Source organism: Rhagoletis pomonella, unplaced genomic scaffold, assembly GCF_013731165.1.
Source record: "Rhagoletis pomonella isolate Grant_MI unplaced genomic scaffold, Rhpom_1.0 Rhpom_scaffold_00010, whole genome shotgun sequence".
NCBI classification, from domain to species: domain Eukaryota; kingdom Metazoa; phylum Arthropoda; class Insecta; order Diptera; family Tephritidae; genus Rhagoletis; species Rhagoletis pomonella.
In genome coordinates, this window is record NW_023458564.1 from 28,341,659 (window position 1) to 28,355,143 (window position 13,485).

At 36.6% G+C, this 13,485-nt stretch overlaps 1 protein-coding gene across 1 annotated transcript; it reads right to left on the reverse strand.

Annotated features, from left to right (window-relative positions):
• Positions 1–756: 756 nt before the first annotated feature.
• On the reverse strand, positions 757–9,834 carry LOC118746210 (E3 ubiquitin-protein ligase CBL). The gene is made up of 6 exons (XM_036480035.1): positions 8,915–9,834; positions 6,769–7,059; positions 6,589–6,705; positions 6,397–6,521; positions 6,210–6,331; positions 757–1,364 (listed from the first exon to the last, which is right to left on the reverse strand). The coding sequence occupies exons 1-6, from the start codon at positions 9,460–9,462 to the stop codon at positions 1,227–1,229; spliced, it is 1,341 nt and encodes a 446-aa protein (XP_036335928.1). The 5' UTR covers positions 9,463–9,834; the 3' UTR covers positions 757–1,226.
• Between the last annotated feature and the right edge of the window lie 3,651 nt (positions 9,835–13,485).

Here is a 13,485-nt window from a genome sequence, read left to right on the forward strand (position 1 = left end):
CCAGCAAAAATATAAGCAGCGCTTCTAAAGGCAGTGGAATGAATATATATTTTTTGCTTATTTTTTATTCATTATTCGAAAGGCATATCTAGACTTATTTGCTTCTCACTAGCAAAATGGCGAGGTATTACCATCAAAGATATGGCCATGTTAAATCAATATACGAAAAAAATGATATCAAAGGGATTGATTTATTTTTTCACCATTCCATGTTCACTTCTGCGATCAGGAAGTTTTTTGCTGGGTATTTGATAACCATAAAAAATTGATATAGGTATATTTTCGATTATTTATTCAAGTGTCGTTTTCAGGAATGTGAGTTGATACTCCACTATGAAAGGCTCTATGTACAAAATTTTTTTTCCGCGCTAAAAGGGTCAAATATACTTAATGCAAAATTAATTATGCAAATCAAACTGCAGACTTTAGAATTATTTGCTTTATACAATTTAAAGCATCTTAATCCATTTAACGCATTTAAACCACAAATGCTTTCGTGAAAAAAATTATGTTTTTGTTTAGATGGAGTACTTTTACATTCTTACATAAAATATATATTTTGGAATAACTATGCATGTGTATAATAGCACGTAAACATTCATAGTTCAAATCAAAAAAACTTTAACTTAACACATAAACATTGTTAAATACGAGCTAAATAAACAATAATAAATAATAATGTGAAATTTGTATGGGCGCATTTAGTGTGTATATGTATGAGTGTATAATAAATAGATAATACAGCAACTATTTACAGAAAGGTTTGTGTGTTTCATTTGATCAAACAAAACTATGCCTCCCTCTCAAGATAACTACCAACAAGAATAACAAACAACCAATCACACTTTTTGGAATTAGAAACTCTGATGAAGTTTTGTGGATTTTATAAATTTTTTTAGTACCTTTTACATAGATTTTTATCACCTTATACCTTTTAGTGCAACAAAAAAATAATCAATTGGTACTTTTAATTAAACTTCATGCTCTTTTCTCGTTTGAGATCACATACGAACTAATGAAACTCATAAATAGCAGTAGTAAGTTCAGTTAAATTCATTGACATGTTTTTCACGCCAAATTTAGTGTTAGTACTACAGACAGGGTAAATTCGTTTACTATGGACTTTAACTTTTCTCGCCGATTGGTTGTTTGAAATTTTTTATATTTTGGTTGGGTTACTTGCGATGCGCAGCGCGTTAAAAAATCTAGAATAAGCTACTTATTATTTATACCTCTGTATCGTCATCGTCGGTATTTTGATGACGGCCATTCGTCGAATTTCGGTTGTGCTGTTTTCGCGGATCGAAAGCATCCACTACAATTTGTTCGGTGCCCTTGATTTCAGCACGGCAGAACGGACAACCCTGCAATTAAACAAAAAAGTATCAATTAATATCAAGTAGGACCATCAATGCAAATGAATAACAATAGGGGTATTCTCTGAGTCTTGCAAAGCCCTTGCATGGTGCACAGATTGCACGGATTGCACGGTAAAAACCGGTTTTCGTATGGGACAGCTTTGCAAACCGTGCAATCCGTGCACCGTGCAAGGGCTTTGCAAGACTCAGAGAATACCCCTAATTTGAAATTTTATTGTAGGAGCAAAATACTAATAAATCTCGTTTCTATACATAGTATAAAGGAAAGTCGAGATTATTTGTACACGGTAATCTCGAAAACTACTGAACTGATTTTGACGAGATTTTCTCTAATATACTCTGTATCGACAGGAGAGGGATCTTCTTTTACTTAGAATTTTAATAGGGTTGCCACCTGTCTTTGAAACTATAAGATCCGCACCGTTCGTTGGATTACAAAAGATGAGGTGTCAAATGCATTGGATTGGCCTCTAGAAAATCACTAATATTTTTTTTAATAGGGCTGCCACCTTAAATAATAATTTAATAAAATTACCATATTCAATCATAATGAGCGTAGGCATCAGATCTGTACCGTCACTGTCAAACGAAAAGACTTAGCCTCTACATGCGCAATAATGTATTTGTTTTCTGAGTAGGGTTGTCACATATTAAAAAAATAAAATATTTTCCCCGTTCGTTGGATTACAAAATGAGATACCAAATGAAAGTACATGACCTTCGCATGTACAAAAACTTTATTATTTTTTAAGTAGGGTCGCCGCCTATTCAAACTTACTATTTTCTACACTTAGTATAAAGGAAAGTTGATATATTTTGACCAAGCCAACTGATTTAGACGAAATTTTTTAAGTATAATCCGTATCGATAGGAATTTTATCTTTAGTACTTTGAGTTCTTATAGGGTTGCCACCTGTCTAAAAAATTATAAGACCCGCACTGTACGTTGGAGTAACAGAAATGATGTGTCAAATAAAATGGCTCGGCACTTAGATGTTCAATAATGTATTACTTTTTGAGTAGGGTTGCCACCTATTTAAAAATTACTATTTCATTCGAACATTGTATGAACACAAAAACACAGATGTGAAGTGAAAATGCTTGGCCTCCAGATGTTCAATAATCTATTATTTTTTCAGTAGGGTTGCCACCTTTCGCAAAATAATAAGATTTTCAAAGTTCATTGGACTAAAAAATAAGGTATCAACTGAAAGAATATGGTCTCCGGATAAGCTTTTATTTTTTTAATGGGGCTGCCACCTATTTAAAAATTAATACCTAACATAATACGTGAAGGCGCTCTTTCTCCAAAATAGTGTTTTTCTTTTGTTAGGTGCTGTATTCAAAAAAGCGTAAGGAGCTGATGCTTTTTTGTTTGCATATGTGAGCATGTATGTACATAGGCTACCTTTGTTGGGCTTTCAGTGAGAGACAGAATTTATAAATCAGCTGTGCCTAATTTGATGTTTTTATTTCATTAGGTTCACGTACATATGTACAAGTAAAAGACTTATCCTCAGTATGTATTCAGCCCTATTCTACATTTCGATTACGTTCCCGCATTCCGCTCCGCAAGTATCGAACTTAGGTATTCTGCGTTACGATCGAATCGAAAGAGGAAGAGAGAAAACATCTTTCGAAATCAGCTGTTTGCCTAGGAATGTGTGAAATCGAAACAAAACAAAAGAAATATTTGCCACCAAACTATAGCAGCTTATGAAGTTAAAGTTTGTAAATATTTTAAAATAACTAAATATATCTAACATCAGTGTAATTTAAAAATAAAATTTCGTTTGTGCTTTATTTAAGTGGAAACATATTTATCAAAATGAAATCCATAGCTGCGGCGTTATTGCTTGAAGAGGAGAACGAGTCTCAGATTTCTGATGCGGAAATTGAAAGGCGGAGATTTAGGGACATGTTTGATCTTTCTCAGACGAGTGAAGAGTCATAAATTCATCATGAACTGTATTACTCATCGCTCAAAGCCAGTCAAATTATAAACGTTGTTTGAGCACTCCACAACATTTGCATTTACTACAGAGTGGAAGATTTGAACGCAAATGAATTCCATTTTGAAAGCCGTTAGGAGGAGGGGAAGAGTTCGACAACATACGCACCTCTTTTTAAAAAGTTAGTAAAAACGAGTGCAATAATAAAAGCATCTTTTTTTATGTAACTTCACATTTTATGTATGTATGTATGTATGTACATACTTCTATTAATTTTATATACAAAGAATAAATTGTATTCAGTGCATTTCACAGTCTTATTTATAGATAATGAAAACAAAAACGCCTGTGCTTCCTCTTTGAAAACCTCGCGCAATATCACTTTACTATATTTTACTTATTTTTTTTTATAAAATTTTATTATTTAAACCCACGAAAATAACAATCGAAACGTTCTCCGTCAACAAATTTGCAACTTAGAAAAACGGAACTCCGATCGAAATGTAGAATAGGTACATATAATCGTAAATTTCGAAGATTGATCGAAAGGAAACGGAACGCAATTACCAAAGTTGCCAAACGGAGAAAATTTCGATTCGAGTCGAAATGCAGAATAGGGCTGATTATTTTTCTGAGTGAGGTTGCCACCTGTTTAAAAACTATAAGATCTTCACCGACCGTTGGATAAACAAATGAGATTTCAAATGAAAGTGCATGACCTTCGCATGTACAAAAACTTCAAGTTTTTTGAGTAGAGTTGCCATCTATTTAAAATTACTATCTTCTATACATAGTATAAAGTAGAGGTATACGCCGCCGAGCCACGTCGCCGCCGCCGAGTTACGAAAATATCGGAACTAAATACTACTAGTATAAAAACACAATTTTACGAAATGGAAATTACATTTTTAAAGGAGTTGTTTTTGCATAATTTGGGCCACTGGAAAATAATATGATCTCCATTATTTTTCCAAAAAGAACATAACTCAGAAAAAACATAGGTAACATATTTTTCGATCGAAAGCGTTTATTACAGTTAAATTAGGGTCGAATACTGGTTATCTAACTATTTTTTCCTGCAGTAGACAATTATTTTCCATACTACAACAATACTACTTTTTTATACACATACCAAAAACTTTAACGCGCATATCTCCTCAATTATTGGAGATAAAACAAAGACAAGTTGATTTTCCTGTGTATTTTTTTTAATATTTTAAACAGACTTTCAATAAAAAGCAAACCCTTTTTTTTGCTAATTTTTACATTCGTAAGTTATTTTATTCTGGGGTACGTATACAAGTACTAGGTGACTGTGTGAAAATTACATTACAAATTCCTTAGTGGTGGTCAAACCCCAGGAAGGTTTTGCTCCCTCGCATCGCAATGTTTTCTACACAGGGTTAAAGTTCCCCCTTTTTCATTACATTCGGTTCTCCTTAGAAAAATTCGGGGCTTAATATTTTAGTGGAAATTTTAACCATCTACAAGGAATTTTTTTAAACAGTGGGTCAAAAAGGCCCGTTCTGGTTCGAGTTGATGGAATAAACTTTTAGAAAAAAGTAAACCAACTTTGTTTTCAATATGTAATCCGAAAAAAATCCTATCTAAGAACTCCGTAATTTAACAGAACAGTTGATAAGATTATTGCAAAAATTTATTGATAGCGACATAAATTACCCCAATAACTTAACTTTTTAAATTTTTTTATTTCTTTAAATTTAAATATAACATACGGATCTGAAGAGAACATAGAGAGCCATGTGTGTATGTACGTATATACCTCAGACCTTCTTCTGTTCGCCCATCCATCAGCGTCAGACACTCCACATTTTAATTCAAGTAGGGAGTAACGTAATTTAAATTTAAAACTAATTCGATGAATGAATTCAATAGAATTATAGTCTTAATTGGCATGGCGAATGCCTAACGCTGGCTGACATGATAAGATTAGTAGCCTCATGGCTCTTTTGAATCTACCTTATGCGCAGTAGCGCCGGCGTTTCCAGACGCGCCGGCGTCGCCGCCGCCGCCGACTCTTTTTGAAGTTGACCACGCCGCCGCCGCAAAGCCTGTCGGCGTAAACCTCTTGTATAAAGGAAATGCGAGATATTTTAACCACGCCATTGAACGTATTTAGACAAGTGTTTTTATATATCGCTAGCTTAGAGTGAAAAGTTGCTAAGTCCACTTTTTATGAAAACTCATATTTTGATATGGGAGGCTAGAGAAATTGAATACGCATCGTTTCGAAAATTATAAAGGTACTTGTTTTATTTTTTCCTCTTCATAAGCAATAAAAGGCAAAATTTGCTAAGTCCAAAAGAAGCACCACAAATCCGATAAGGCCAAAATAATACGACATCTTTTAATAAATATCGAATCCTTCTGATTCTTATGGAGTTTTGCTTTGCTTTAAACGCGCAAAATATTTGATTCAAAGTCCTGCGAAATAGTTAAAGAAAATGGCTATAGAAAGGTTTTTTCCTCTCCTGTAAAATTTTTAAAATGGGACTTAACAACTTTTCTTTCTAAGCTAGCGACATATAATAAACGAAGTACATGATGGCATATGATTTCTTTCTCCAAATACGTAAATGTGCATACATTCAGCGCGTGGCGAAGCCTCGCGCATCCGGGACAAATATAATTTTGTCTGTTTTGGAGATGGAAATTTTTAGCTATATATGTATGTACTTGTAAATATAGTTCAAAAGACGACTATATTGCCATAATGCTGAATTTACACTACGCTTTGAAAAACTATGTACACACAAATAAGTATTACTCTTATGACCTAAATAATTTTTAAGTTTGATAAGTTGACCTAGTTAAAATTGATTTGTATAATAACACTGTGGCTTAACCAATTTCTTACCTGTCCTTCTGAGTCGACTTGCCAAGATGTGAGGCACGGCGTGCATAGTAGATGCCCGCAAGGCTCAATGCGTATATCCTTATCATTCTCGGCACATATTTTACACAATTGAAATGTGCTACCTGTTGGATTGAAATTTTTTTAGTTGGGTTTGTTACCTAGCGTTTCTTTTACATATATAACATACCCATTTCGCAGTATAGCTCATATTGTTCTTGTGTAACTGTAATATGATCTTCCGTAGGACTCTGCACTGCCGATGATAGATCGGGGTTACAAGCTTGACCATCCGGGTACAAATAAAACCCCTCCCTATAATAAATTACATATTGCATCCAAATAAGGTTATTTCGAAAATGTAACGAAAATGGAAACCCACCTGTGACCATCTAACAATGCTTGACACAATGATTTGTTTTGGGGTATGGTTTGCAATATTTCACCATCGGCGGTAACGTACCCTATCGCCCACTGCCCGAGGCGAGTGCATGATAATCTGCATAAATAAATGTTAGTTTCGAGAGATACATATCAATAAAATAGAATATTAATAACCTACCTGAACACATAACTACCAGCCTTGTGGATGTAACGCTGCAATCGCGCTTTAACTTCGTCGTAAGTCAGAAACGCTACATATCCAGGGTGTGTGACAGCCAATATTTGCCAATTACGTAGCAGCGTTACCCACGGTTGAAAGAGTCTCGTAAACACGTCAAATTCAAAATTTGAAATATAATCGTTGCACGTTAAATCTATTGTGGTTTTTAGGGCCATTGCTTCTAAACCAGATGATATAGGATGTACTTTGTTCAACTCTTGTCGAAAGATTTTCCATGGGACCAAAGTACTGGAAGCATTTATCAAATTTAAATTTATAACAGAAGTTAAAGAGTGAAATATTATTTCAATAGAAATTTAGTAGTATCATTTTAACTCTTGTCGAAAGATATTCCATGGGACCATAGTACTAGAACCATTTATCAAATTTAAATTTAATAACAGAATTTAAAGAGTGAAATATTATTTCAATTTAGTATTAATTCTTACCTAATTCTAAAAGGAAATTTATACCAAAAATTGTATTTTTTTAAATGATCTGATCACTTAAATACACAGTTTCTTGGGAATGATGCTGGAGTGGCAGTCCTTATCCATATATAAATCTGGGTCGTTACGGTTATTTAGACTTAATAGGTCTGTTTTTTGTTTTCCCGCGGGTGGCCGAAACTGCCCTTCAGAAATTAACCTTATAAATTTGTACGATTATACATTTAATTTCGGACACAAAAATTTGTTATTTTGTGTACCCGTTGTGGTTGTTGTTGTTGTTGTAGCGGCACTACTAAGCCCCGCCTGTTTCGGGTCAACTTTTCAATCATTATCGTCGAGCTCAACTAACGGCAGGCCCAGGAAACGAGCTGTTTCGATGGGGTCGGACCAAAGGGAGAGGGGTGTTAGTTGAGTCGGATTGAGCTGGCATGTGAAGAGGTGGTTGGTGTCATGGGGGGAGTCTCCACATGCCGGGCACTCATTTGGGATGTTTGGGTCGAGTCTGGACAGGTAGCTGTTTAGGCGGCTACAATATCCAGACCGTAACTGAGCCAGAGTAACGCGGGTCTCTCTTGGTAATTGAAGCTCCGTCTCTTCCACAGGTGGTGATTGGGCTCCGATAACGACATTCCTAGGCCTGGAGTCGAGGTAGGTGGAGACTGACTCCCTATGAATGTTGTTGTTGTTGTTGTTGTAGCAGCATACAAATTCCCCAAAGACTTTTTGGGGAGTGTTGCTGGAGTGACAGTCCTTGGCCAGATATAAATCTGGGTCGTTCCGGTTACGTATGTAGACCCGACTGTCGTGGGAACGACTCCCTATGAATGTCGTTGATCGCTTGTCTGTACGTCATTGTGTCCAGTGGTTGGTCTGTGTAGGTCTGGACTGCGTCCTTGTACACGAATAGGAGGCTCCTCCTCCAGCAGTGGTCTGTTAGGGTGTTCACTTCTGTGACACCCCACCAGAAACTGCTTACTGAGCATTTTATTGTGTTCCCGTACGGGGAGCACTTGGGCCTCGCTGTGTAGGTGATGCTCAGGCGTCATCAGAAGGCACCCAGTCGCTGTCCGGAGTGCGGCGTTCTGACAAGTCTGTAGCTTCGTCCACTGCGTCCAACTAGTCCCCGGTGACCAAACAGGCGCTGCATAACTTAGAACCGGCCGGCCAATTGCCTTGTATGTTGCCAGCAACGTTTCTTTGTCTTTGCCCCAAGTGCTGCCGGCGAGCGACTTGAGGACCGTTTTACTTTCCCACGACAGCCGGTTCTACGTACCGGAATGACTCGGGTTTTACCCGACCAAGGGCTGTTGTTTCGGCGATCTAACCCCGTCTAGATCGGCGATACCCACCAATCATTTGTGTACCCGTGGTTTTGGTCAGTTTATTTTCTGTTGTAAAGTTTGGAAAACCTTAGTAATAATAATAATAATAGATTGGCGCTAACAGATACACATGTTATGGTTTGGTCAAGCTTCTCCTTAGAAATCCTTAGTGCCTACGTTAAAATCGGTACATAGGGAAATAATCGCATTAACAAGCAAAGTAAGAATTGTAAAGGTCTTATTTTTGTTTTACAATGAGAATTTCTAACTTATTTCCATTATTTCGCAAAATTTTGTAGTTGGAAATGTATTATGTATACTGTTTTTTACCTGTTTCCAAAGTTGAGCTTCCAAAACTCAGCGGCATCTGCCTTCGTAATTCGAAATTGATCACCGGCAAATACTCCATTAGGGAATATCGCCTTCAGTTCGCTAAGCATGTGCGAAAAAACTAAACTAAGCTTAGTCAAGTTTCTTCGATAATGTGAATTCTCATCAAACATTTTCTCCTTTCCTTCCTTGAACAATTTGATGGCCTGTTTGCACTTGCGCATCAGGTTGTTAATGAAAACATTGAAGTGCTCATTGGCATGTAAGACATGCATCTGATCCTCATTCTTAGAGTATATGAGACGCAATCGCTGATACGTGTCGGGCAGTATGTCCAATATGAAGGGGGGACTATTTTTTAAATTCATTTTGGGCTGTTGACACAGCTTTACGACTTTGTCCATTAACTTCCATGTTTTTTCTAACGTTTTCTTATCAGTGGATAAGCGCTGCTGTGTACATGCTTCAGAGAACGCACCTTGTATTTTGGAGAAGAACGAATTTATATTCTTCGTTTGCTGTATGCGACTAGTGCGACTCGTCGCCATCTTTTCACATTTGACTTTCCGGGGTCGGGGTTGGGGCGCTGAACTGCCTCAGCCGCGACGCTGACGTTGCTCACAATAGCTGCAGACGGGTGTTTCTTCTTCTTCCGCTGCCTCTGCTACTGCGGACTGCTTCCTTTCTCGCAATTGCTCCAACCAATTTCACTAATTTCCGCTTTCTCCAACTCCAAATACAATCTATAGTTTCACTTCGCCCTTTGCTCACTATATTGGGCGAATTTTGAAGACCAATTATTCCTTTTTGTCGATTTATAGCACGAAAATCAAAAAACGTCGCCTTTTGCTCTTGGCAAAGAATATGAGTCTGATTTTCAATGAAAAACAATTACCATTGCTGCATATCTGCTAGCTCTATCTGTGCTCTTTTATCACATTCGATTTTAAGGATAAGCAAAAGTTGCAAAATAAAGAAAACCATAGATTACTCAGGGTTGCACTTGTGAAAGAAGGGTTGCTTCTTTCTATAATTGCAATTTGCAATCCTAAAGAAAAATTGAAGTTGGTAAAGCGACACAAAGACAGTGTTCGGGCTCCTCAAGGTGTTCGTTTTTAAAAAATAACTACTGATAACTAAAAATTTTAAAATTTTGCGTGAGCAATTAATTGGAAAATATCACTAACTGCCGCACCCAGAAACATTCATGAAATTAGCTCTAACGGGCACCTAACTAATAATCGTTAAATCTGCCAATTAATAGTTGCGATCCCGTACGAGTCCGGACCAGTCAGAAATAGTCAGAATCAGTCAGATTTTACTGGAAATCGATCCCGAACTCGGTTCTCTGACTATTGAGAGGACAAAAAAGAGGGTAAATACGGTTCTCTCTCTGTCAGAAGTTACCAGTTTTAGTCCGAGAATTTTTTGCTGGTAAATTCTGGTAAATGTGTCAAACGATCAGCTGTAGTGTGTTTGGCAACCAAATTGTAAACAAAAGAAAAGTGCACTCTGCTAATTCACGTTGAAAAATATTTAATTACTTGTTTAAGTGGATTCTAATGAATTTGAAAGTGTTTTTGGTTATTTACATGTGTTTACATACAAAATAAGCAAAAATTTACAACCAAAATTTGGAGGTTATGTTGAAGTTGACAGAAGTTACCATTTTTTTACTAGAAGGCCATCCCGTACTTCTCAATGTTACTCTCTCGCTCTGAGCGAATTTTTATTTTTTGACAGTTTTACTAGTCCGAGTCCGAGGAATACGGGATTGCACCTAATGCTTCCTCATTATTAGTCTGTTCCTTTGAACTTCGGACTAAAACCTGTGGAACTGTCAAACTACAATTTTACGCTCTCAAATGAGAGTAAAAGGAGAACAGATGCAGAAGTGCATAGGAACGCAAAAAGCACTATTTCCTGTAAAAACGTCAGACGGTTTGTTTACATGTCATTGGCACTACACTGATTTTATTTATTTATTTATTTATTTGTTACAGTCTTGCGACTTAAAAGTACAGATAGGTATTTTTAATATATAACAAAGTATGCGTATATGTAAGTTTAAATTTTCAATTACAAAGCTGTTTATGTTTCTAAAACTATCAAATAACCTATATAAATGTATATTGTCTAACTAGTTTGGTAGCTGGCGAGGCCTAGTCTCCAGTCTACCTTTAAATATGTACTATGTGCAGCAGGCGGAAAGACCTTGTTTCCGCTCCGCGTTGCTCACGAGTTGGTAGTCACGGTCGGAAAGGCCGAGTCTCCGATCCATGTTCCCGTCGTCATTAATATGCAAACCCTGACGCTGGATTCCGTGATGTGAGGCGGGCGGAAAGGCCTAGTTTCCGCTCCGCGTTATGGTCGGGCTGTTGGGCATAGTCGGAAGCTTTCGTATGCTAGATCATTTGCTGCTTGGTCGGATGGAAAGGCCTGGTTTTCATTCCGTTCCGTGCTCTCCTACCTAATAGCCAGAGTTTTACAGTGATCAAATAGTTGTCTTTTAAAAGCAACAAAGTTATCACAGTCTTTAACATGTGGCGGTAACTCATTAAAACACTTTAAACCTTTATAAAATATATTTTTTTTGTCTACCTCTGTTCTATAAAGTGGGAGTCTAAAGCAATTGTTTTCCCTGAGTATATATGAATGAGTTTCATTTATATACCGAAGATTGTCGCTCAGATAGTCTGGAAGTTTACCGTTCTTTATGTTGTATACGAATTTCATAGCATGATAGAAAACCTGTTGCTTAACACTCAACCAATTCATATCTGTGATCATCTCCTGTGTAGGTGTATCGTAACGCTTATTTAATATGAACCTCATAGCTCTATTTTGCATTTTTTGCAATTTCTCGATATTTGCGTCGCTTGCTAAGAAGAAGATTGTTGGGCAGTATATAAAATGTGGTTCTACTATAGATCTATAGACCAGGGTTTTATACCTTCTTCTCAGATACTTACAAGTTCTTTTCATAAGACCAATTTTTTTCGCAATTTTGTTCACTGTATGCTCAACATGCTCATCAAATTTAAGTTTATTATCTATATATATATACCCAGGTACTTAATGAGTTTAACTTCCTCAATTTCTTCCTCTTTGATTTTTAAATTGTAACTGGTGGTTCCAAGATTAACTGCTCTAGTGAGGATCATGAACTGTGTCTTTTTTACATTCAACTTAAGTTTATTTAAACACAACCATTTGTACAAAGAATCCAAGTCTTCTTGCATTTTAGTCATCGCAGTCTGTAAGTTTCTGTCACTGATCGTTAACAGTGTATCATCAGCGAACAGTTTTAACTTACAGTGCTTGAGTGCCATATTTATGTCGTTAATGTAAATATTAAAAAGTACTGGGGCCAATACCGATCCCTGCGGCAACCCAATATTGACTGCCACTTTATTTGACACACTTGAAGCTCGGAACACTTTGACGACAGCAAGCGACAAGCAGCATCTGTCAAATTTTAAATACACACGTTCTTACGGGCACAATTATTTTGACGACAGCACGACATCTTGGCTGCAGGACTGCAATTGTCGACGTCGCCAAATTAAATCTATTTCTAATTTTGCCGGCGACAATGAGTAGATGTAGTGCTGCAAAATTAAATTGTCGCAAAATTAATCACATATTCTTGATTGTTCATGTTTTTCTTATTTACTTAAATAAAAATACACAATTTGTGAAATAAATATACCAAAATGTCAAACTTTAAAATCGGCTGTTTGCTATGTCGCTGAGGTCTTCAAAATGTTTAAGAAGCTGGCTTCAAGGCGACATTTGTCGACAAAATGATGTCGCTGTCGTTACGTCGTGAAGTTGCAGTCGTCAAAGTGTTCCGAGCTTCACTCGATTACAGTTTGTTGCATACGATCTGAGAGAAAGCTTCGAAACCAGTTAAGCTCCGTGTTTTCAATACCAATGCATTCGAGCTTTTTCAACATTCTTGCCCTGTCAATGGTCTCGAAAGCTCTTTTGAGATCAATAAAAACGGCAACGATATTCATCTTCGAGTTAAGGTCTTCCTTCCACTGGGATATAACAAAATTTAGCGCAGTCTCGCAAGAGTGTTTAGCTCTAAAACCTGATTGCTCCTTAATGAGTATGTTATTACTTTCAATGTGGCGCGCCAACTGATTTTTTACCACATTTTCCAAGATTTTTTCCATGCTAGGCAGTGTATTAATTGGTCTAATTTCCTCGGCTTTTACAGTTTTTTTCACTTTTTTTACCGGAACTATGGTCGAGATTTTCCATTCTTTTGGTACTGTTCCTGATTCAAGACTCTTATTTATTAATAAGGCATAAAAGTGTCCCATGTATTCAACTGAATCCTTTATAACACCGTCAGATAATAAATTATTTCCACCAATTTTAGTCTTAAATTTCTTCACTATAAGGATAACATCCTCTGAGGTAATTTTCTCAAATTTAAAGGTGCCTCGACTGTCTTCCTGTCGTAACTGTTCACAATTTACGTTCTCTATATTACTATTTATGTCGACGATACTATCCACAAAGTACTTGTTTAGTTCTTCGGCGATTACCATACTATT